The 24257-nt window shown below is 44.2% G+C and overlaps 1 protein-coding gene across 1 annotated transcript in view; it reads right to left on the bottom strand.

Moving 5' to 3' along the window:
- Window positions 1–348: 348 nt before the first annotated feature.
- LOC121837361 overlaps window positions 349–24257 on the bottom strand; it is a 45566-nt gene continuing 21657 nt past the window's right edge. Inside the window, exon 2 of the mRNA XM_042292965.1 lies at window positions 349–1008. Coding sequence (XP_042148899.1) covers window positions 349–1008 — 660 coding nt within the window. The remainder of the gene's footprint in view (window positions 1009–24257) is intronic.

Genomic DNA, 24257 nt, shown 5'->3' with positions numbered 1-24257 from the left:
TCTATTTTATCCAGGGTTGTAAAAGTTACTTCAAAAATGTACCTAAAATACAGTTACAGTTACTCATACGAAAATGTACCTAGGTGCGTATCTAGCTACTCGCTTAAAAATGTACCTAGGTACAGGTACAGTTCCTTCAAAGGTACTTTTTATTTTCACGTTAAGTATCTTTAAATCCTTTGTATACTGGGATGTACACAAAAACAGGTTTGATAAACGTGCTTTATTGGTGTCAATGGAAGAAATAAAGCAAAACGCTCTCACTAGAGCATTCGAAGACTTTCTTTTTCACTTGAGTGCTCGATTTGACCTCAGAATCAGGACTTCTTGGAAATGTTCATCCGACATCTACGATCGCAGTTTGGTAGCAATTGTTCCTCCTATGCTAAAAACGCGCTCCAACGCCACACTGCTTGGAAGCCCTGTGTTGAATTTTAAGAACGCGCTTTTCAGCAGCGACATGTGCTTGGGACAGTCCAGACTTCTTGTGGGAGCAAGTTCGGTGTACTGTACAAACTCCTGCTCCCATGTAGCAGATGAGGACGATGTTTCGCAGTTAAAGAAGTGCTCACAGTCTTCTTCATCCCCACCACTTCGTTCGCCTGACGACGCTTTTTCTATAGTTGATGTTCGGATAAGTTCGCTCTTTAGATAATCCCAGGCCCGCTTCCATTCCACTTCGCTGTCTATCCATGCAACCTTAAATTTTGGATGGCATACGGCAGATATTATCAAATGTTTTTCTTCCTCCATACCTGCAAACATCTTATTGATCGCCGCGATTAAGCTCTCGACCACCGGGCGGCAGTACCTCAAGTTCTCAAACAGCAACACGAACATTTTTTTTCGAAGTGAAGCCACTATAGGCATGAGATATGCCGTGAACATACTGTTTTCGCGCTGGAGAAGAGTTATAGCTTGTGCGAGAGGTGTAAACACCTGAACATACTCGTCAATAAAGTCAATGTCTGACTTCGTGAATCGCGGAATTTTAAAATTCTCGCAAACCTCCTCCAAACTTCCACTCAACAAACTAATGCATTCGCCTTAAAAAAAAAAAAAAAAAAAAAAAAAAAAAAAAAAAAATTTGAAGAATTTACGCAGGATCGCACCCACGACCATTCAATTGCGAGCAGACACGCTACTGACTAGGCAACGGAGGGCTTGGAAATGGCACTGCGATCCTGCCATCATTAGAGTGCCTCGATGTCTGTGTCAGCGTAAAGGCATTATCGCATCGAGTGTTGTTAGCGCGTGCCAAGCAAACACATAAATAAACCTTGCGGGGTAAAATGGCATCAAAGCACTGGCAAAAGCTTCTCGATCGCGCCAGGAGTGTTGTATCATAAGAACTAGGTCGTTGTGTGACTCAAGAGCATGAGAAGCGAATGAGAAGGCCATGCGAATGGGGCCCGATAACCCTATCGCATTCAACTCTTAAAGGCGAAGGTTAATCGTCCTCCCAGTTTTTTTGTTTTTTTTCTTCACAAACATTTGCAGTTTTGTAAAGTGCACAATTGGAGTTCGATTTATTGCGTGGAAACACTACGTGATGTTAAATTGCTTTACGACTGTAATTATAATATATTTTCAGTTATATGTTATATTGTATTTTCTACGATTTTGACGAAGTGAATAGAAAAGTACCTGTAAAAAGTAACTTCACTTAGTTACAAGTTACTGGAAAATGTACCTAAGATACAAATACAGATACTGAGAAATGAAAGTACCTAGGTTTGTACCTCAGGTACAACAAAAGTACCTAGATACCGATTTACAGTTACTTGTACCTAGGTACTTTACAACCCTGATTTTATCCTTTAAGTAACCGGCACAAGGCTGAAAAAAATGGCCGCATCTCCACGTGGTGAATGATGTTGATGGGGCGAAGCTCTGGTGGTGCTGATGATACTGATTTTATTGTTCATAGGTAGTGCTGATGGTGCTGATTTTTTTTATTGCTCATTGGTAATGCTGAGTTCCGGGTTGCATTTTGACTTCATTATTACTGTTTTATGGTCGGTGAAATGCAGAGCCAGTGGTTCTTCTAGCGGATCAGCTTGGATCCGCTGGAAGCCGTCGGAACGCATCACCACCGCTTAATTCAACGGTCCATGTCAGAAAGAGAATGTGTGGGATGGAACGTAGTTAATACGCATTTGAGCATTTGACCGCAGCGCCCTCTCCTGTATTGACATTGAGCGGCTACATGCAACGTTTCATCCATGACAGAAACCCCAGCTCTTCAGTTACTACCGGATCTCAGAGCCCCCTACTCGTCCCGCAGTCGTGGCCGAGTGAGATTCCACTTCCGGCCACCGCAGTGAACGGACGTGGGATGCCTGGCTCCCGCGGAACAGTTTCGGCGGCCCAGCTGAGCCGCGGTATCAGGTCGGAGGATGACGCACAGGATTACGCTGTTGTTTTGCCGGCATTGCCAACTGGGTCAGTCGTTTCAAACACTGTTTTTTTGCACGCCGACGTTAAAGGGCGGCCCTACCGCGTAGAAGATTTTCGAGATACGCTGGTTAAACTGTCGCTGTTCGCCGAGGTCACCGCCATAGGCGCGTATCAAATGAACCACGTATGGGCGGTGACCTTCAAGTCGACGGATGGTGTAAGACGGATGCTGGCTACTCCTGAGTTGACCGTCAAGGGCCGACGGTGCATCACTATCGACCCTAACAACCAGGACGTGCGCATCAAGCTCCACTGGTTGCTGTTCAACGTCTCGGAGGACGACGTGCGGGCGGCCCTGGCTCCGTACGGGAAGGCGCTGGAAGTCTCCAGGGAAATGTGGCGCGTCGACGGCTGTCAAAGCGTCGGTACCATGACGCGAACGGCGGTGCTGCGTCTCAAGGGGGACGTGACTCCTGCTGACATTCCACACCAGCTGCGTGTCGCCGGCGAGTTGGCCCTCGTCGTGGTGCCGGGCAGGGCTCCCTTTTGCCTACGATGTCAGCAGACCGGCCACATCCGTAAGGAGTGCCGCGTTCCCAAGTGTGGGGTCTGCCGGCGGTTCGGGCATGTCAGCGCCGACTGTGTCAGAACCTACGCGGTGGCCGCAGCACGTGTGAGAGGCGACGAGACGTCGGAGCTTCTCATGGACGAGGCGGACTCCGAAGAAGCCGCCGGGGCGTTCAAGGCGAAGGAAAGCGCTGCTGTGAGAGTTCAGCCCGTGCCTGAGCCCGACGTGCAGCCGGTCCCACAAGACCCGACACCGGTTAAGGAGGCGACGCAACGGGCCGAGTCACGTGAGCCTCCATCAGGTGGGAACACCGAACGGAACATCGCGGAAGCCGTCGCTTCCAACGTCGTTGCCAAGGAGGGAGACGAAGCTCCCATGGACGCCGATGAAGTCCCGGTCAGTGGCCCCGCCATAAAACGGATCCGTGACGTCGGCGAGGACACCAGGGTACCAAGCCAGGAGGAGCCGCCTCTGAAGGCAGCACCCATCAGGAGGAACAAGTTACCTTCCAAACAGAAAACTCCGTGGGATGACGTGAGAGTGGGCTTGCCACAGCCGAGTAACGGGCGGTCAGACCCGCCCTGATCGAGGTAAGCTCCATACGGTCCTTGCATGGCAGTAACGCTAGAAAGGGCTTTACGTGTAGCCACGATAAACGTGCGTGGCTTGGCAGCGAGACGGCGACAGTATCAGCTGAGCAGACTTTTTGCTGAAAATGAGCTGGACATTATAGCCGTCCAAGAAACCAAAGTCGAAAGCCAGGTAGCGACGGACCGTATGGTGTTACCCTTTAGATCTTTGTTTAATGTTTGCGTGTCACACGCGGTGGGAACGTCCGGTGGCTGTTGTTTATTTATCCGTCGGTCTACCGGTATTGTGGAGACAGCGGTACATACGTGTGCCTCTGGTCGGTTTGTATTGTGTGACTTTTCTTTTTCAAACAGGGAGTGGCGGGTTATATGTGTTTATGCCCCGAACCGGGAGAGTGAACGTAGGTTGTTTTTTGAAGAATTGAGTACTTATCTAGACTGTGAAAGGGTTGTTATTGTGCTGGGTGATTTTAATTGTGTTTGTGCACCTGAGGATCGGGTGAATCGGGCTCATCTTCGTGATCAAAGCGCATTTTATTTAAACGAGATGGTTGCAGAAAAAGCCTTAGAGGATGTGGCAGTCTGTGCGTCCGCAGGCAGCGTCAGGTTCACGCATTTTCAGGGCCGTAGTCACGCTCGCCTGGACCGAGCCTACATGTCGCTCGAGCTTATTCCTTCCTGCCACGATTATACAGTTCAACCAGTGTCATTCAGCGACCACGCAATGGTTATGTTCACCCTTGGCAGCAAAGCCAAGAAACCAAGTTGGAATTGGGCGCTGTGGAAGATGAACAGTAGTTTAATCAAAGATGAGTTTTTTTGTTCGAAGTTTCGTGAATTGTTTTGCAAACTGCACGAAAGCGAAGAGCAGTTATGGGGGGTAAGGTGGGAATATTTCAAAGAGGGCGTAAAGAAGGTCGCTGTGGAAAGGAGCAGCATCCTCAAGCATCACAAACAGCAGAAAGAAAAAACATTGCGGTGCCAGCTAAGCATATTTTTGACCGAAGAAAGTTCGAAACCTCGCGAGTTTACTCAGAAAATAAGGGACATTAAAAACCAGCTGGAAGTTATAGATTGTGAAAGATACCGGGGGGCAATAGTGCGTGCACGAAGTGAAAAGCTTTGGCTGGGCGAACAACCGACAAAACGCGCTCCAAGCGAAGAAAAGGGGTTTGCACAACGTGACGAGATTAAGGAAATCTGCTATAAGAACAACGTCACGCGGGATAAGAAAACAGTCGAGCGGGCTTTTGTCGATCACTATCGGGATCTCCTTGAGCGATTAGCACCGATAGACGAAGGTTTTGATATTGAATTGTTGGCACTGATGCCGCAGCAGGAAAAGAACGTCTGTAGCCGATTAGAAGAGCCAATCAGCGTTTGGGAATTGGAAAAGGCCATTGACGAGCTAAGTAGCGGCAAGACACCGGGGCCAGACGGCCTGGGTGCCGACTTTTACAAATCCTTTAAAAGTCAGTCAGCGCATGTGCTTCATCAAGTCCTGACTGAAGCATATCAGAACAAAAGGTTGCCGCCGTCCTTCTCGCGAACGCATACAGTGCTCATCCCGAAATCGGATGATTCTGTAAAGCTTCTTTCCGTTTCTTCGTACAGGCCGATAAGTTTAACAAACGTCGATTACAAAATATACATGAAAGTTCTTGCTCGACGACTGCAAAACGTGATCAAGTCCCTTGTAGGGCCGCACCAAACATGCGGGATAAAAGGCCGCACTATTTGCACAAATATACACGTTGCCAGAACTGTCCTTGAATGCTGCGACGCTTTTGAAGGCCGAGTGGCAATGTTGCAACTCGACCTCGAGAAGGCATTTGACCGGGTGTCCCATAAGGTTCTTTTTAATATCTTGGAATACGTAAATGTCGGTTCGATTATATTGGAAGGACTAAAAATGGGGCTTACGCAGATTGTACCACATGTTTAATCGTAAATAAGTCCGTTTCTGAAAATATCAACGTACGGTCTTCAGTAAGGCAAGGCTGTCCATTATCACCCTTGCTTTTTCGCATTGTATTTAGAGCCCTTTTGTTTGAGACTCATTCACAGTGAAAGAATTCATGGTTTTAAGTTAGAGGCCTGCGAGGTCAAGGTGCTTGCTTATGCAGATGATGTCGCCGTTTTTTGCTGTGACCAGAATAGTGTTCGGGAAGTAGTCAGCGTGGCAACTTCTTTTTGCAAGAAAACGGGCAGTGTTGTCAACTGGGACAAATCTGCTGGGATCTGGCATGGCAACTGGGCCACCACTCCAGAAGGTTTCTAAATGTTCGGTGGACAGCCTTGCCACCTAAGTACCTTGGCGTATCCAGACTATCCAGACAGCACGGAGTATTGGAAGGAGGAGACTGAAAGGGTCAGGATGAAAACGGAGGGATGGAGGGGCCGAGATGTGTCCATGTTTGCACGAGCCACGGTTTGTAACCTTTTCTTAATAGCAAAAGTGTGGTATGTTTTACAAGCGCTGTCCATGACGCGAATTAATGTGCAGAGGCTCCACCGAGTATTCGCGGTGTTCATCTGGGGCTCAGTATGGGAGAGATGTGCCCGAACCAATTTGTTCCGTTCTGTTCGCAGCGGTGGGTTAGGTCTGTCTCACTTGTTTATAAGGCAAATTGTGTCTCGGTTTATGTTTCTGAGAGATCAGAATCACTATTTTTTACGTACAGTTATGCAGGTTCGTTTGCGTAATGTTTTACCGAATTTCGTCGTGTCTTCCAGTGATGTTATTTGTGCAGGGCCGCGAGGCTATTTGCGAGAAGTTTTGCTTTCCTTCCGAATATTGAGTGTTCGTTTTTCTTTAGACTATCTAAGTACTGTTCGACGAAAAAAACTATACAACGATTTGGTGGATGTTTTAATGCCGGTACCTCTGTAAAGAACATTATACAGTGAGGGCCCTGGTCTTGACGTCCTGAAAAGGGTTAAGAGAATGCCAGTTAAACCCTCCATTAAATCCTTTTTTTTTTTCAAGCTGCATTCAGGTACTTTGCCTGTGAAACCATGGTTGGCGGTAAAAAGGATGTACGTACCATGGTCGGTAAATTGTTTACTATGCAAACAACCAGAAACGATAGAACATGTGTTTATTGAGTGCTGGGACGCGGTTTTCCACTGGGACATACTCCAGCGCACTATAAAGAAAACCCTTCCTATAAACCCGCGCGGCGTTCGATTCCTGTCAGTCGAAAATGAAGGTGGAGTTTCATATGACATGTTTATGGTTCTAAGCTTACATAGCATCTGGAAGACGAGAATGGGTGTCCGCCATGCGGAAGCGACTGTTCGTCCTGTCCGAGAAAATTTTATTAAAGTGTCGCGTACATTTGCGAAGTGTACCCCCAACGGCCTGAGCCTCCCGAATGGATGTCGCTTTTGGACGAGTGTGTTTCCTTGAAGTAATTTTAATGTACTCGCGTCAGTAAGCTGGGGCTGATGTGTTTTTAGTCTCCCTTTTGTAACTATGCTGAAAAACGCCAAACAGGCAATAAAGAAAAAAAAAAAAGCAGTCGTGGCCGAGTGGTTAAGGCGATGGACTAGAAATCCATTGGGGTCTCCCCACACAAATTGGAATCCATTCGACTGCGCAAACATTTTTTTTTATTTTTATGTGAGCACGTACACCGGCCGGACGGACGAGGCTAGAGGACCCTAAGGAGCTTCGCCCCTAAAATGGAAGCAGCCACAGAGACTTTCGCTGGAATTAGCAGGCTGCTATACACTTGGTCTTGATAACAATTTCGTGGAAAAATCGGGGTACCAAAAAGGTCATGAGGAAGAATATAGAAAGAAGTGAACAGGCAGTTTGCACCACACTAGGCAAAGCAAACATTAATGCTTTCGCATAAACGCAATTTGTCACAGATTCTATCTCGGTGATGCGAGTCCCATCTCAAGAGCATGCATCTTGGCAGGTTTCATCCCAATAAATATACTAAAACATAAGTTAGAACCCCACTAAACGCAAAAACAAGGGTTCTTCGTTTGTTTGTTTGTTTGTTTGTTTGTTTTGGGGGAAAGAATTGGGTTGTATTATTTTTTTTTTTTCACAGACAGATTGCAAAGTCGTCCTGGAGAGTAAACTTTTAGAGTTGGAGATTTTCGGAACTTTGTGACACTCTAATTTTGCTCTTTCCCGTAGATGAAAAAGTCTCAAACATGAATTGGTTCTTAAGAAACACGTGGAATCATCACCTTCTGGAAGCAGCTTTTGTTGCGTGTTGAAAACGTGAAATAGAAAGAAAGAAGGTTTATTCGCTGCACATGAACTACTTTCACCTGCACAATGTTCATTCGGCTTTCTCTTCTGGGTTACGTCACGTACGTTTTATCGTCGGAGTTGTGAGTCCCATTTTATACACTGTATTATCCTAGCAAGTAGACTCTTCAGCATTCGGGTATTAAAGTTATCTTGTCACGGATTAGATCAGGCACATAGATCAGGCTATCAAACTCGAACACTCTTTGAAATTTTTTAAAAATAATATATTACTTTTTAGTCTAAATTTAAATTCATTTTCGTCATTATAATTTCATTTGTTATTAAATGCAATTTGTTTAAATAATTTGTATTCCCGTACATCTTTGCAAGTATTTGCCTATCTCTGATTTGATGCATGCGAGGGTCACTGCAAAAAATCTGATGCACTCGTCAATGATCGAAAAGACTTATTTTTCAACTATTACTGCTTTTCCAAGTCTTCTACCTGACATTTCACGGAACAACCTATCCTTCTAAAACAATCTCAGCAGGACTGTCGCCAGTGGGTATCGTTCATCACATAGTGTCGTTGGTGAGCTAGAAAAGCACGCCAGAGAGTCAAAATCGCAGTCCACATGTTTTTAAGGTTTTTTTGCCTCATAAAAAAAATTAACCCGCCAGGTGCAAGCCTGGATTCTGAAGAAGAAGTGTGATCAATTTCATCGACGTGCTTTCGAACAAGTTGAGTGTTACGTTGGCAGAGTGGGCCGATGCCTCGTCTTGGGGGAGCAAAATGTTCCTCAAATTAGCCGTTGGTTGCCTGTCTTCGATTTTGTTCCTGTACCGTTGGCAAGCAGAGTGTGGCGCAGTGTTGTGCAGTTCCTATGCACAGTGAAAGAATTCATGGTTTTAAGTTAGAGGAGTTTTCTATGGCAATCGGGCCACGTAGACGCTACTTGAGAGGAAGGTGGCGACCATTTTCTCTCCGGCACTTGTTGGCCACTTGGACTTCAGGGGTGGAGTCTCACCAGGAAAGACCCAAACTGATGACTAGCGCATTTGTGCCGGAACCATGAGGTACACCCAGGGTTAGTCGTTCGTGAACTTAAAAAGAAAAATAACGTGCCTGTTTCCTTTTGGCGGTGAAAGCAAACGCGCCAAGGCGACGAGCACCGTGGTGAGGCACCTTTGGCGCAGCTTGGTTAGTTCCATCCGATTGTAGCGTTGGTTAGTGTTAGTAGGGAGTTTTAGGGAACGGTTTTGCACATCCGATGCGGCACGATGGCATGAACTGCGCGTGCGCTACTGCAGAAGACTCGCATATGTGCAGCTCGCACCGGAGAACCCATCGTACCGTATCGGACGTGCAAGAACGGTTCCCTAAAACTCTCTAATGGTAAACCCAGTGAAGAGTACACCGGTCACTACAGATACGGCAACAACGATACCGGTCTGGACTTGCGCAGGGTCACCGAAGTGAAGGAACATTTGCATTCGAGATGCTACGCTCTGAGACCTCTTTTCAAGGCGACTCGGCTGTGACGCTCCAGAAAGTTGTTTTCGAGTTACCCAGGTAACATTTTTTGCGCCATAACATCCGAAAATGATTAACGACATGCAGTCCCGGCTCTCTCTTTCTCATTTGTCTTCTAATTTTACTCAATTTAACGCATTCTTGAACTTTCCACCAAATGTCCAACACATATTATTCTGTCGTATTGACGCTGCTTTCTAGGTTCTTTGCGTGATGTAAGGTACGATGTTGTAATAATGTTATAGCGCCTTACTCAACACCGGTGTAAAGGTACCATTAAAACATTGCCACTCTGTGAGTAGCGTGCTTCCAAACTTTTTGCGAACGCTCGCTTATGAATTTTATTCAACGAACGTTCCTCGAGAGTATATTCACGAGAAACTCCTACCGCAATAAGACAATTAAGGTATTCTAGGCGTTAATTGGTGACGCGAGGGATCTCAGCCCTAAAAAATACAAATTTCTATTATTAGCTACAACAATGTTTATTTCGCGGCAAACAAAACTCACGCGCACAATCTGGAAGTGAAGTGATTTTTGGCGCTACATATAACCGCATCGGTGTTTGTTCTATACACTTTCGGTGCTCAGGGGGTCGAGGTTATTCCTGATGCGCTCTTCACCATTGGTCATTCAAGACTAAAAGCTACCACCCACATCGAAGCATCGGTTTATAACGTCCCGCGGTTTGTCAGTTACACGGTAAACTTGTAAAGTTTTGAAGATGTCGGTGCTCTGACCGCGTTTCCTTCAGCACGACAGCATGTTGTCCACAGAAGAGAGTCTCGAGTCGGTTCAGCAGGCTGCTGAGATGTGCAAATTGTATTGGCGCCTGAAAAAAAAGAAAAATATTTTGTTAAAAATTATCTTGAGCGTTTTTTTTTTTTCATATGACAAGCTTTATTTTATTTTAGTGGAAGGTTAAATAACTACGATAAACTTTCTGTCCAAATGCTCAGCCACGAGCCGGTAACGCGTAATTCGTAAGTAACGCCATACTTCACTTGTTACTTTATTCAGTCACTAAGTAACAACAAATGTTGTATTTACAAGAACTAAACAAGTGGCTAATTATTTTTTTTTTTGTTTTGACGATTAGCGAATAAACATGGTTACTTTTTATAACGGTCTGCCTAGCCCACCTCTACCATCTCCAACGGTTTCAGGTAGCAGGCGTTCAGCAGAAGAAACCCGGATTTGTTTGTGGGAGGGATTTGTGGGAGAGATTATTAGAGACGCTGTACGTATGTCTTGTCCAGCTTTATTGCGGTATTGGGAAAATCCCGCACATGACGGTGAGCGGTTAGCCATCTTGTTAACAAGGACATTTTTTGTCCTTACTATGGAGTTTCCCGGCCATTGCTTTGGAAGACTGTGTCGTACACCCTGATAGAGTGTTACCATACCTAATTATACTAGGCAATCCCTCCGTAAAATCGTCGCAAAGCTGCGACCTTTTTATTTTATTTTTACTACCGATCCTTTTTGAGGACCTTTGCAGGAATGGTATATAAACGATGGTACATAAAGATATACACGGCAGAAATGGAAAAAGCGGTTTAACTTGGAATAGTCTAACATGTCAGAAATGTATTGGAGAAACAAGTAATCTAAAAGAGTGTACAAACAAAAATACGCGCGCGAAAAATAAAGTTAATAATCATTTAATGTCGAAGTGTATTCCTGCACAGTTTAGGAATGCAGTTAAAGAATCAGAATTTACTATTTCTATGGGTACAGTTTTTGTGGGTAGTCTGGGAAGGTGCGCGGAAACAATGCAAATTGGAATACGTTATTAAGGAGATCAAGTCTAAAAAATTATAACTTTTCCTTCTTTGTGGTTTGATCTGAAGAACATATGATGTGCACCGGGACAATGAGCGTATGAAATGTCAAGCTTATTGTCCCAAAGCACATGGAATAGCTTTGTTCTCATAGCAAAGTGAGCTTCCTCAATCTCTGTAATTTTGATTGTTCGCCATGAAGGACTCTCTCCGTGTTTTGCAATGAAGTGAGCAGAATTCATCGTTCGCGCCTGTTCCGCTAACAAAGGGAGATCGGCGAGTTGCACACTTTTAAAAAAGCCTGTGCGTCTACTTTCGCGCATAACACTGGAAAACCAATTCCTGCTCCCTGCGGAGGAAGATAAGTGAATTATGAGGCCATAGTTGAATTAAAACTGAAAACTAATTGGCTATTGAGCGTGACTTAATCATCTGGGTACCACTCCTGGTTACTTCATGCTGCGTGTCCCATTGAACATTTTGGCTTTAGTTCTAACACAAGTTAGGACTCGCCATTCGCCGAGCTCCCCCGGAGCACGCAGGGATTGTATTTCTAAGTGTTCCGTGGGAACGTAAGCAGACGAACATTTTTTAGAGTGCGTATTTTGCCCAGCTCTCTCTTTGTTAATTAACGCTAATTGACACAAACGAATTGACCGCGAAAAAGGAAAGGCACGGGCATTTTTTAGAGTTATACGTAAACATGTTTGCTGGGACTCCGTCTGGTTGGGTCAAAAATTACAGAAATACAAATATATTTAGAGAAATACAAAAAAAGAACAGTTAGGCCTTCTAACTGTTTAGGACTTGGTTGGTGAAGGCCCGTATTTCTCTAACTTCTAAGAGATTAAAATTTAAAGAAAGTCTAACTAAAGCAAAGTATTCTAAATTACTCTCTAACGTCGTTGAGAGAGATATGTTTATGCAGTGCGTTCCAAACTAAACCTTAAATCTCAATCAAAACTTGTTTCGATTTGCAATTCCCGAGCTTCGTCCACCAATTTCAGCGGTTGACAGTTATAGTGCTTTGCACGGAAGTAGACGGCTATATTCATTATATAAGCTACAGCAAGATTTCTGACCACTTTTCACATGCGCTTGCACGTGAAATTTGTACAGAAGTATGTTTTAATAACTTAGAGAAAATTTTAAAAAAGGCACCTGAAATTAGAAAATTATTCCTCCCTTTATTAGGTTATTAATCGCGGCTTACGTCAGGCAGAAACTGTAAAGTGATAAAATAAAAAAAAAAACGAATTACTGATAACTTGCTTTTGTAATATCCGCCTCAGCTGGCACATTGCATTAAGCAATGCAATGTGTCAGTATTAAGCCGGCACATTGTATTGTATTTTTTGTCGTAAAAGAATATGTCGTAGTTGTTATTCACATTCAAATTACTAAATACTGATCTTTGCAATTCGCTGGCAAATGTAAGCCGCGAGGGGACAGATTCAACTCTGGAGAAGAAAGGAGAGCATTAGTTAATCCTGAGGTTACATTGACCCTCACAGAGGCGCGGGTAATCAGTTATTGAGAGCCGTCTAAGCAATGTGGCTGTCAAAAAAGCACACCACACTGCTTCTCCTTCTGGAGCGCAGCTTTCGACAGATATTCCCTCTTAGTTTTGGTATGGTGAACTGCACACAGCATAATTTCGATCAAAAATAGCGCGGAACGGAATTTGTTTTCGCCTATTCAAGCACCAGGTATGGCATATTTGGATGACGAGCAAATATTTTTCTGTTTAGGAAGCTTCAGTTAAGGTGAATATTTAAAGATAAATTGCTAAATTGTAAGTAAATATTTTGCTATTTTTTACACTCTCTACCAGACGTTTTCCGCGGCCGAAAACGTTATCCCGAAGAAATATTATCATTATGTGCATTGCCTTAACAAAAAAAAAAAAAAAAAAAAAAAAAAAAAGCCTTTTTACCTGTTATTATATATTGCAAAATATTATTTGAGGGAGGCCGAAGGAGAAAACAGAACGGGACGTTTCTTACGGCGTGTTGGTGAAAGGTAAAAAAAAGGGAAGTGTGCGATCCTCTTTATCGTCTTTATCACTGTCACAATTTCTTGTTTAGTTTGGACTGTGTATACACCTTGTCCAAACATCTGAAGCTTTTGCCAAGTGCCTGCGTGGAGGGTCTCAAGCTGATGTTTATTTTGAGCTCGCCAGTCCTATTTATAAACGCAATCGGAATGTCAGCTCCCAAGAAGTGCGCTAAACTTGGTGACAAAAGAAAACAACAAAAAAAAAAACCGCTTTCAACTGCATTCGTGAACGCCAAGGCCGTGCTGAAACGGCGATCAGGATGCTCTGCTTGCCGCGCAAAGTGTGGTGAGGCCAAGCAGGCTACGACCCTAAAGCTTCAGGAAGCTTGTCGCACCGCGTTCCAGACGTTGAGCAACTCCCCTAAGTGTGAGAAAATATCCCGAACAATGGCTCTATAGGATGAAACGAACGATAGCGCTGCCTGATGTCTGAGGTTGTAGAGTCTCACTACGCGGGCGTGCCGAGGGGCCGTGATTTCCTTACCACCCTAAGTGCGCCGTGCAAAATGCTGCAGATGACGCATTACACAAAGAATAACGACGCCATCTGGTTAATGCTAGATACCGATTGCCGACTCGTGCGAAATTGTTGTTCCTTTTTAAGAAGGAACAGAATTTAAGAAAAATTGTTCCTTTTTTAAGGGCTCCTGTACAAAGCTGCCTGTACACGTCGTGGGTCCCGAAACTGTCGTTGTGTAAAGCCTTGAGAACCAAGAATATCGGATAGCATGGATAGGTTTGCGCGACAAAAATATCGTGAAACTTTCATTGCGCCGGAAGACGGACCTGCCGAAAGATGGCACGAGCACGGGGTGGAAATGGCTACAATAGTTTGCTTCGCCTTAATGGGTTACTGGAAAACCCAACATCAATACGTTTTTATTGACTCAATCTCCTCAAAAATGCGTGACATACAAAAGCAACATTTGATTACGAAAAAAATATTTCTAGCGTGCAAACAGACGACCGCTAGATTTAGCGGGGAAATTTTCCCGCTAGATTTAGCGGGGAATATTTTCCGCTAGATTTAGCGGTGAAAATTTTCCGCTATATTTAGCGGGGAATTTTTCCCGCTAGACTTAGCGGGGAAATTTCTCCGCTAGATTTAGCGGGGAAATTTTTCCGCTAGATTTAGCGGGGAAATTTTTCCGCTACATTTAGCGGGGAATTTTTCCCGCTAGGTTTAGCGGGGAAATTTTTCCGCTAGATTTAGCGGGGAATTTTTTGCGCTAAATCAAGCGGGGAAAATTTTTACGCTTGATTTAGCGGAGAAATTCCCTCCACCCCCGAAACGAAACTCTGGCCACGTGCCTGAGAGAGAGGCATCCTCGTTTCCAGTAAGTCTTCTACTCTGCCTGTTGTGTTGTCTCTGTTTATCTGCTATTGAAAACTTTCACAAAACAAAGGGGATAGTGTGTTTGTCATGCTTCTTCCACTTGTTCTAAAAGAAAATAAGTATATTCACTGTATGTGGCATCCTCCATGAGTTCTTGCACCACTGGTTCTCCACCTTGCGCCTTCGGATATTTTCTTTTTCTATTGTGGTTCTCCATCTTTAGTGGAAATATTTCTCCGCTAAATCTAGCGTAAAAATTTTCCCCGCTAGATTTAGCGGAAAAAATTCCCCGCTAAATCTAGCGGAAAAATTTCCCCGCTAAATCTAGCGGGAAAAATTCCCCGCTAAATGTAGCGGAAAAATTTCCCCGCTAAATCTAGCGGAAAAATCTAGAGGGAAAAATTTCCCGCTAAATCTAGCGGAAAAATTTCCCCGCTAAATCTAGCGGAAAATATTCCCCGCTAAATCTAGCGGGAAAATTTTTCCGCTAGATTTAGCGGGGAAATTCACCCATAATGCACCGCGCGGTTACGCCGACGGCGACGACGACGCCGACGCCGACGCCGCTCAAGCCGGAAACGGGCCCCTAAGAGCTGTGCTCTAAAACAATTTTCCCAAGCCGAATTTGAAGTTACCGCGCGATCCACACCAGTGCAGTGACGTCAAAGATTGAGTCGTTCTCCAGCTCAAGTTTCTTACAGGTCTCCGTTCCGACTCGAAGTGTCGTGTTCGCCCCGCATCCCGTGATCAACTGCTCTTCTCCACGCCTGCCGCCTATCGCAGTGAGCAAACCGCGCTTCACTTTCGCGTTTGAAGTTCTTTTAGGGCCCTTTCAGCGATCTCAAATTACTTGAAGCAGTGTGACGTCGAAAAGAACGCGCAGTGGACTTTTATGAGCGACGTGAGGGGCCACGTCGCACCGCCTTAAAGGTCGCCCTGGCGAAGTCACAACCAAAGCTATGGTACACAGACACCAAACTTAGTTCTTTTGACCGTTTGACGGTTTCCTTTTCGAAGTCTGAGAGATCGTCCGGCACCTAAAAGAGAGAAGTTCGTCCCATTGCCCGTCTCACCGATCATCGTCGGTGCAACTTGTGCCGAGCGCCGCCAGCGCCGCCATGTTTTCCGAGGGAGGAGAAAAAGCCAGAAGACGACACCACTCCGGACCCCGATTTTCGGGATTTCAAAAAGAAGGGCGTAATGCGTTTGCAATAGCGTTAAAAACATGTTTTACGAATGTCGTATTAAATACTATGAAATGTCAGTTATGAAATTTCTAAATTTCATATTTTTGACGTCACGAATAAAAAATTAGTGAAGAGGTGAGAGGAAGGAGAGGAGGGCGCCAAGAAGATAAAGAGGCGCACGGGTGACGAAACATTTGTTTTCGCGTTTTTTTTTTTTTTTTTTTTTCTTTTTTTTGTGCGTTTGTGATTACAAGTTGCATCGTTTTAGACAGCAACAAGAAATACGACCTTTGGGGTGTCAGTTAACTATCGGCTCTTATAACATGCTCATTAACACCATTTCAGAATGTTACCTTAGGAAATACACTATTTGTTATATATTGGCCTCGAGATCGACCTAGAGGTGGCGCTACGGTCGCGCTATCATCATCATCAAAGCGGGGATAGGAGAACGGCCGCCCCCATAGGCTCTCCACGTTCGCGCGCGAGACGGCGTAGATTCTTCCGTTTATTTTGTCGCATACTATCGGTGCGAAAACAATTCTAGCGGAAAATGATGCGGTACTGTTCGGTGCTTCAGTGAAGATCGAATCGCGTTGCCAGCGTGCGGCCTAAATTTATATAATCGCTTCTGCGGGTGCGTCGTCTGCTCTTGGCAGACGTTGGAAAGCATGGATCACCACGACTGATGCCTGTCTCCGGCTGAACTGAAATATTTATGTTAAATATTTGTTTCTTTTAAAATGGGTGTATCGGTTCATCAACGTGGAAATTAAAAAAAAAAACAATAAATTCCAACCCAGATAACATATAATACTGGTACTGTGGGCTGTGAAATCGCAGCTTCTAAGCTGTTTTTTTAACTTCTAGCTTTTCCAGTAATATAATTATTTAGAATGAAGATAAGTTAGCGCTGTATTGGAAACTACTATGCTATTGAGTTCCTCTCCCCTTTTACTGTGCCATAGTGTGGGTAAGCTTTTTGGAGTCTGTACAAATTTGCTGCGTTGCGATGAGGAGGGTGTGTCTCTTGTAGTTAAGATCTGGGGGGATGTTCAACAAATGTATCGTTTCTCCTAAAAAGAAACGGAAGTGACAGAAGTGACAATTTTGCGTCTGATTGGTTAGAAGCTCAAATGATGAAAGTTCCCTCTTTCGTCATTTGAGCTTCTAACCAATCGGACGTGATATCGTCACTTCTCTCACTTCCGTTTCTTTTTAGGAGAAACGACATATTTGTCGGACATAGCCCCCCTGCAAACTGCACGGTTGGCAGGACAACTGAAACAAGTGAAACAAACTGTTCTAATATATCTGCCGTGACTGTAATAAGCGGGTGTAACCGAGGAACGTAGCAATGTTCCTGTTATTAAATGTTTTTCTCGGTAGTGTGGGTTCACCCGCTTCAATTTTCTTGGTGAGAGCCGCGGATGTCAAAGGGCTAATACTGTAAATTTCTGGCTAAATAATCTTGCATTCAAACACAGTACACTCTGCAACCCCAACAAACGACGCGCACCACGACACAGACAACATCGGCAGCAGTGATACTCACTACTGATGAAGGCTAGCGACCTTCACGAGATTTTCCGATCACTTTCCGCCCTCACCTAACGTATATTGGGACTGGGCAGTTCATCGATTAACTTTCAGATTATTCGAGTAATGCTTTAATTGCAATTTTTCTTTTGCCGGTTAATTGGAATCTTGTCCTGGAGAAAGTCAACAAGGAGTAAAAAAATGCCTGCTTTAATATTTTTGACGTCTTTATTTCTTTTGTGACACTGGCTTGCACGGTAAACCACTTCAGCGTGCTTGTCATTTCACCGAGAGGGATTATACCGTTTAAATAATAACTTAAAAATACTTCACTTTAAAAGGCTTCCCGTGTTCATATTTCTGTGGGAATCACAACGTAAAGTTTAGAATGGGAATGCAATATGCCATTTATGACATAGTAAAACCAGTAAAAAAACGTGGTTTTAACACCTTTCACGCAATATTACAGGCGAAAACTCAACATACGGATTTATTGATTGATTAGTCTATCAAAAGATAGCGATCAGTCGGTTTAATTTTCTAATCAAACCACAGAACCACTCAACATTTAATGCTTCATGGAAGCCACGGTTTGTGCGAGATAACAAAAATACGTGGGACCAGCGATTGTATACAAACCAACGCACTAAGATTATGGAAGCTTCCGACTTAATAATAAATCGCTTTGCTGAATTTCTACGCATGGGAAACGATACAACACAACCTTTAGTATGAAGAAACGGCAACAAAAACATAAAACATTTAATAAGGAATGTCAAGCTCAGCCTGAAACGGGCTTGCGTCGTCGAGATCCATGCTCTGAGCGTGCGCCCGTAGCAGACGACGCACGGCGGTATCCCCGCTTTCGCGCGTTTCCAATTTCGGCCGCACGGTGGCGACACTGTTCGATCTCGAGGCGAATAGAGGGACATTTCTTAACGACCTACTTAGAACATCAGATAAGTGAAATGAAGTGATAAGTGAGTCCATCAAGTGAAGTGTGCCATGTATTTTATAAACATTTCCAAATTAAATTAAACGCACAAGTGTAGTGACCTCCAGCAAGTTAAGCTGAACTGGAATGCCAGGCACCCCTTCATACATCTGTGTAGACAGACCTTTTTTCGTGTGAATATCTGGGTTTATACATTTTGGCGTCGCCGGCCGCTGAAAATATGTTGCGCTTTAAGAATTTCCAAGTGAAAAGCCGTTTTTTTTTGTGACATATTGTGAATTGCGGCGGTATCAAACTCTCTGACACTTTTTAAATCATGCAAAAACAGTCTTACAACATCTCAAACTCTCTTACAGCGTACCATCTTACAGCATCCCAAAACCATTGAATTTCGACGCGTTTCTAAGTTTCAGAATTCCCCCGATCAGAGCTCATATTAGCACCAACGGTATACCCGCGTGTAAAAGTGCGCAAAAACCGCCTCGCCTCCTTGGTAAAAAACACGAAAGTGTGGCGCGATCCGACGAAATAAAACACCGTCATGTTCGAATGACATATCAACAATGAGCTTTGATTCTTTCATTCATATCCACAAAGAAAAAAATGCACGGCAGCGCACGTTAGTTAAACGCTTTAGTCATTTGGGATCTGAACCGCCGGCGCGGAGATGCGTTTTCTTAAGAAAGCAAAACTTTAATCACATCTATATTGAGTCTTGTTTTTATTTAGAGCGCCGTAAAATGCTTCCCACAGCATAGGGTTTTGTATAGTGCGCTGATTTTTTTTTTTTCGGTGATACCAAATAAGCTTTTCAGTGAAGCCATACCTTTAAAATGACCAACAATAAAAGTTTATGTAGTTTAAACTAATTAAGATCCGATTTATACAACATCATTATCATCTGTTGGGCTAGTTGGTTCTACAATGGGCCCTTTTCCGTGTCTGTCCCCTCTGGAAGCGCTCTGTCCTGTCTTATCTTTCTCTTCTCTTGTCGTTTCCGCTAAATTGATCTGATCACGATTTATACAAGGCGTTAAATATTTTTTTTAAATGAGCCCTTTGCAAACAAGCAATATGATATCGACCTTTGTCTGCGCGACCTTTAGCAGCAGCCATTTTACCCGCGTTCGAAAAAACAGCGCGTCCTTCAATGCACAATAATATTTAGTTTATATGGACCTCGTTAATATAGATACACCACTGTACAAACAGTATTTTCGGCTAAAAGCTCGATAAATAGATGTGTTTATGTCTCGTTACTATAAACGAATCACGTTATAGAACACTTTTGGGGGGAACGTATATGTTCGCGTTTCAGAGACATCATTGTACTCCTCGCACACCCCACTCCCGAATAAGTATAAACTTATCTAGAATTCAGATAAGACAGGAAAGCACGCAAGTGGGTCATCATCTATGTATCCCATCTGAAACCCCTTAAAGCTCCCCATAACCAAGCACAACAGGTCATACCCCATTGATGAGGCGCGCGCGACACATTTCGTGATTAAATACGCTCAAAACATTAGTTTGACAAATTTGCTCTATTCTGGCCTTTTCTGTCGCATTAGCAGTTTTTATAAGGTTCTTAATCGCCAGATTATTAGAATCAGAAAGCACTTATATTTTCCTATTTGGGGGTACCTTCTTTAGATATATTCGTGATTACAGTGTTCTGCCTTAATGTGACTCCAAAAATTAGCATACTCTCACCGAGAGACAGATCTCGGTATTTGGAAATATTTTCTTATTTCCAAAAGCCAACCTGATAGGCGAAGGCAATCTTTGAATTCCAAACTTAACGAATGGACAATAAAGCATCGTTCAAAAAAAAAAAAAAGAAATAATAAAGTGTGCGTTCAATGGCAGACATAATGCAAACACTGTCGGAGCTATCATCGGCAACAGGTTCAGAACCCCCAAGATGCTCCGTCCCGGGGGCGAGCTTCCTGCCTCTGCTAACGCTAGGTCGCACGCATATCCCGGGAGAAGGCAACGAGCGCGTTTCAGAAGGTGGACCATCTACTGGGTACCTGTCGTCAACCATAGGAATACGTAATTGTGTGCTCCTCGTTTCAGAAACAAGACAGCATGCATTTTGCCAGATCGTTGGGTCTGCCTAAATTCCCCGCTATCACGTTGACCGCATTGAACATGCCAGGTTGCAATGGTTTTTGGCGTCCATTTGCTCTCGACCAGCAACCAGAATGTTCCCGCATAACGTCCTATGCACTGACAAAGCCTGGTAGATCGCCACGAAAGGCGGCCGCCGAAATGGAAAAGGTCGAGCGGAAAACAACGGATGAGAGGAGAGCCACGTGACTCGCGCCGCGCTGTGGCGAGACGCCGAAACACACTTCTCCTGAGTGAACAAGTGTGTTTCGGGTCCTCGCCGATGCAAACGCTGTGCGCTGAGGTCCAGGTTCCCCGAGAAATGGCGTTTTAACGCTCTGTGCTACCAGATCCTGGCGCTCCAAATCTGGGACCAGGCACTCTATGGCTCCGTCGTCGAACTGCCAGGCTTGGTTCCACATAAAAGCGTCGCATTTTCAAAACGCATCAACGGCGCTCTGACCACCTGGAGCGCTGCCCACTGGAACTGCCCGTGCATCTTTGGTGTCGAACTCGTTCACGCAGACGAGGGTTACCGCGCTTGCACTTTCAGTCGGAGCTCCCACGTCCCCCGAAAGTCTGCAGGTGGATAACTGGGTAGGTTTCAGCCGGAAGAAGAAAGGGCTCCCCTGGAAAAGATGTGAAGACGATTCGTGTAATCATTGCGCGGAAAACCTTGACATATTAACTTACTCTCGGGTAGGAATGAAATGCGAATAACGGAGTGCGTGGCCTTCGATACTTATGCTACCTAGAGGCAGTCAGGAACTGATGAAACTGTGTAATGGAGGAAGGGGCTACGAGGGTAGGCATATCGGAGTAGGCGCGCACACTCACAGCTCCCTTTCCGTGCCGTAATTTTATCATTTCACAATTGCCTCTACGTAGCGCAACATGCGTCGTATAGGCCACGCACTCCGCTGTTCGGATTAAATAGGTTTCTGAATGACAATCGGCTTGGATTTAGAAAATTTTTCACATCTGCTATACGGTTGCTTAAAAAATATCAGGATATATTTTGAGAATTGTAGCGCAAATGTCAAATTGACGATACACTTCTAAATTTCAAAAAAGCGTTCGACACTGTATTTCACTCCATTCTACTATGAAAACTTAAATGATTAAATAGTCATATGGCTGAGAATAAATGGAATAAAAACAACTTCATAAAAACAGCAACTCGCGGTAAATGGAACATGCTCGGGGCTTGTCTCGGTTACTCCGGAAGTGCCACAAGAGTCCGTTCTGAGGAAACTTCCTCTCGTTTTTATTATTTATATTTTCCCTCAAGTCCAATAGAGAATACGTCTGTTCAGGAACGATTGTGTATTTATAGTACAGTGTCTGGTGTAATTGACTCCACACAGCTTGTGAGTGACCTCAGACGCATTGGGCATGGTGAACGAGTAATAGTGTGTCCCTCAAAGATAGTAAGTACGTTCACGTCAGCTTTACCAAAATTAAAAGTTTTTTTTTTGTATCGCCTCTATAGTGAAGGAATCCTAACAACATCAAAATACAAATACGAGGTGCGATATTTTTTATATGGCGCATCATAAACGCAAGTCAAAAGTGTAATTGGGAAAATGGATAGGTCTCTCAGCTTTTCACAAAGTAATTTCGCAGATGTCAGTAGTGACGTTAAAGAAGCCGCATATCAAGCATAGGTTACGCCTCTTCTAGAATATACTGCCCTGAGTGGGATCCGGTTTACCGTGTGTATGTCAATTCACTAAAGTGCATTCAACCGCATCGCTGCTCGGTTTGTCCTGGGGAAGTACGCAAGTACTTAAGTACAATGCAAGTAAGGCAAAAGTTGGGTTGGCTTTATCGGAGGAGTGCCGCAGACGTCTTCGACTCAAACTTCTTTATGTTTATTCTATTAATCATGAAGAAACAAATATCAGTTTAATCATACTTACAATCACAAAACTATATCTTACCACGATCAGATAACTCTTGCAAAGTTTTGCCGTAAGAAGCCCGAACAAATATTTTAATGCGAAAGCATTAACTGTCCCATGGAGCGAGTTCACGTCATTAGATTGAAGCCCGAAAACGGCACCTAGTTTTCCCGATCCCAAAAAAGCGAAGTAAAGCTGATGGATTTTGCTTTCGGTTCTATGGACCTTTGTCCGGAAGTGCTCTTTTTAGCCTCGACCGCAAGGAGCAAAAGCGAACAATAATCTCGAACCCAGACGCTCACGGGGAGGGGGGGGCTGCGTCGGCCTGCGCCGCCGCTTCCCGTTGGAGGCTTCTTCGCTGGTGTGCCGACCGCCGTTTCGCCGGCGTCGGTCCTGTTTACCGCGGTATGTGAGTATAGTGCCCGAAATGTGAGAGCCGTGTGTCCATACGCCACTTTGCCGCTGTTGGTTTCCATCTAGCCGAGCCAGAAAACATCTCGCGACGAGTTGACCGCGCCGCGAGTGACGAAGCAAACATGGCGACGGTTTGTGCGATTGCATTGGTGGCTCCGGTGTTGAGTGTCTTCAACGTCGTCGTGAGAAGATTCCCCTGCCCTTCGAAGTTACTGCAAGCACCACGAGTGGCACGAAAGATGTGGAATCATCGTCTCAACTACAAATAAGCAGGCCTTCAAGAACAACGACGATGCCGAGCAAGCGCTCGGCACAGTTGTGTCGTCAGATGTTGTACAACGCCGAGGTATTTTCATTTATCATTTGGAATGGCTTCAAGAGTGGGAAATTAATCTATTTCGCGGATTGTTAACGCCGAGGCAAGTGCTCTCCATTGCAGTGTCGTTTTCGCGCGAAGTGCAGAGAAAACCGGGTGGCGATGGCGGCGGTGCTCTTTGATCGCTTTGATCTTGCGCCGTCGGGTTCATGGAGTCCGGAGTAAACGTGCGTACGTGCGTCTGCTGGATCGGTATCTTGGACTGCCTCAAAACTCTTTTTCACGCGCATTTTTTTGTGAAGCTTAGTAGCTAATTACACCTCGTCGTCGACTGTGCTATTTCCCTTAGCGAAAACTAAGACGTTTGAAATATACCACATTCTAAATTGAGTGTATTTGAAGAACAGCTCATAATTGCATGTACACAATAAATAGACCGAAAATATTCACTTCCTTTTTTTTTACTTAGTACTAAAATATATTTCAAAAAATCTTTTTAAAATACCTTTATTCAAACTACATTTGAAGTTCCCTTCACGCGTTCTGAAATATGTAAGTACTAAATTAGTAGGCACAAAATACCTTTCATATAGATTTTTTTAATATTTATATATTTCACACAAAATATACTCCAACCCTAATAAAAATGCAGGATCAAAAATATGTGCAGAATACTCTTATATTATCTGGAAATCGTAAATACTGTTGTATTATACTCTAAGTAACTTTTGACTGCAATACTTTGGTAGTCTGACTTAAACTACAAAAGTTATGAAAAGCTCGCCTATCAGAATTTCATTTCAAGCAGATGTGGAGTACACTGAAGTGCCCAAATACAACATTTGATTAGTTTATCAATTGAGTTGTGCAGCATATCGCATTGATAAATCAGCCCAGTTTATGTTATTGTTTCCTTTTTTCTATCAAGAACACACCTGATGAGTTCTTTGCAAACAAATCGCAAATGGGGTTCGTAAACTACAACCAGAACACTTGCTGATGCTGGAAAGCTTCAGCAAGTGCTGTGAGTGCCGCGTGCTAACATACTTGGAGCCCTCGCTTACGCCGCTTCGCAGCGGCAGACAAGGCGGCACATTACAAAAGAAAGCTAATCCGAGCTGTCTATGTAACTATAGACCCATTCGCTAGTCATTCGATGAAACGTCGTGGTCTCGTTTTCATTCGCTAAAACGGCGTTCGATCAAGTGAACGCCTCCCACTTATTTCGGCTCGGCAGAGCCGCGCTGCCGCAGAAAGGCAAGCAGATCGCGAAAATCGGTCTCAAACGTGCCACGAATGTAATGTCGTATACAAGAAGCCAACAATCAAGCATTTGAAAGCTAC

The sequence above is a fragment of the Ixodes scapularis genome, unplaced genomic scaffold, assembly GCF_016920785.2.
Source record: "Ixodes scapularis isolate PalLabHiFi unplaced genomic scaffold, ASM1692078v2 PGA_scaffold3__209_contigs__length_174095766, whole genome shotgun sequence".
NCBI classification, from domain to species: Eukaryota; Metazoa; Arthropoda; class Arachnida; order Ixodida; family Ixodidae; genus Ixodes; species Ixodes scapularis.
The sequence above is the reverse complement of the archived record's forward strand: the minus strand, read 5'-3'. Positions and strand labels throughout refer to the sequence as shown.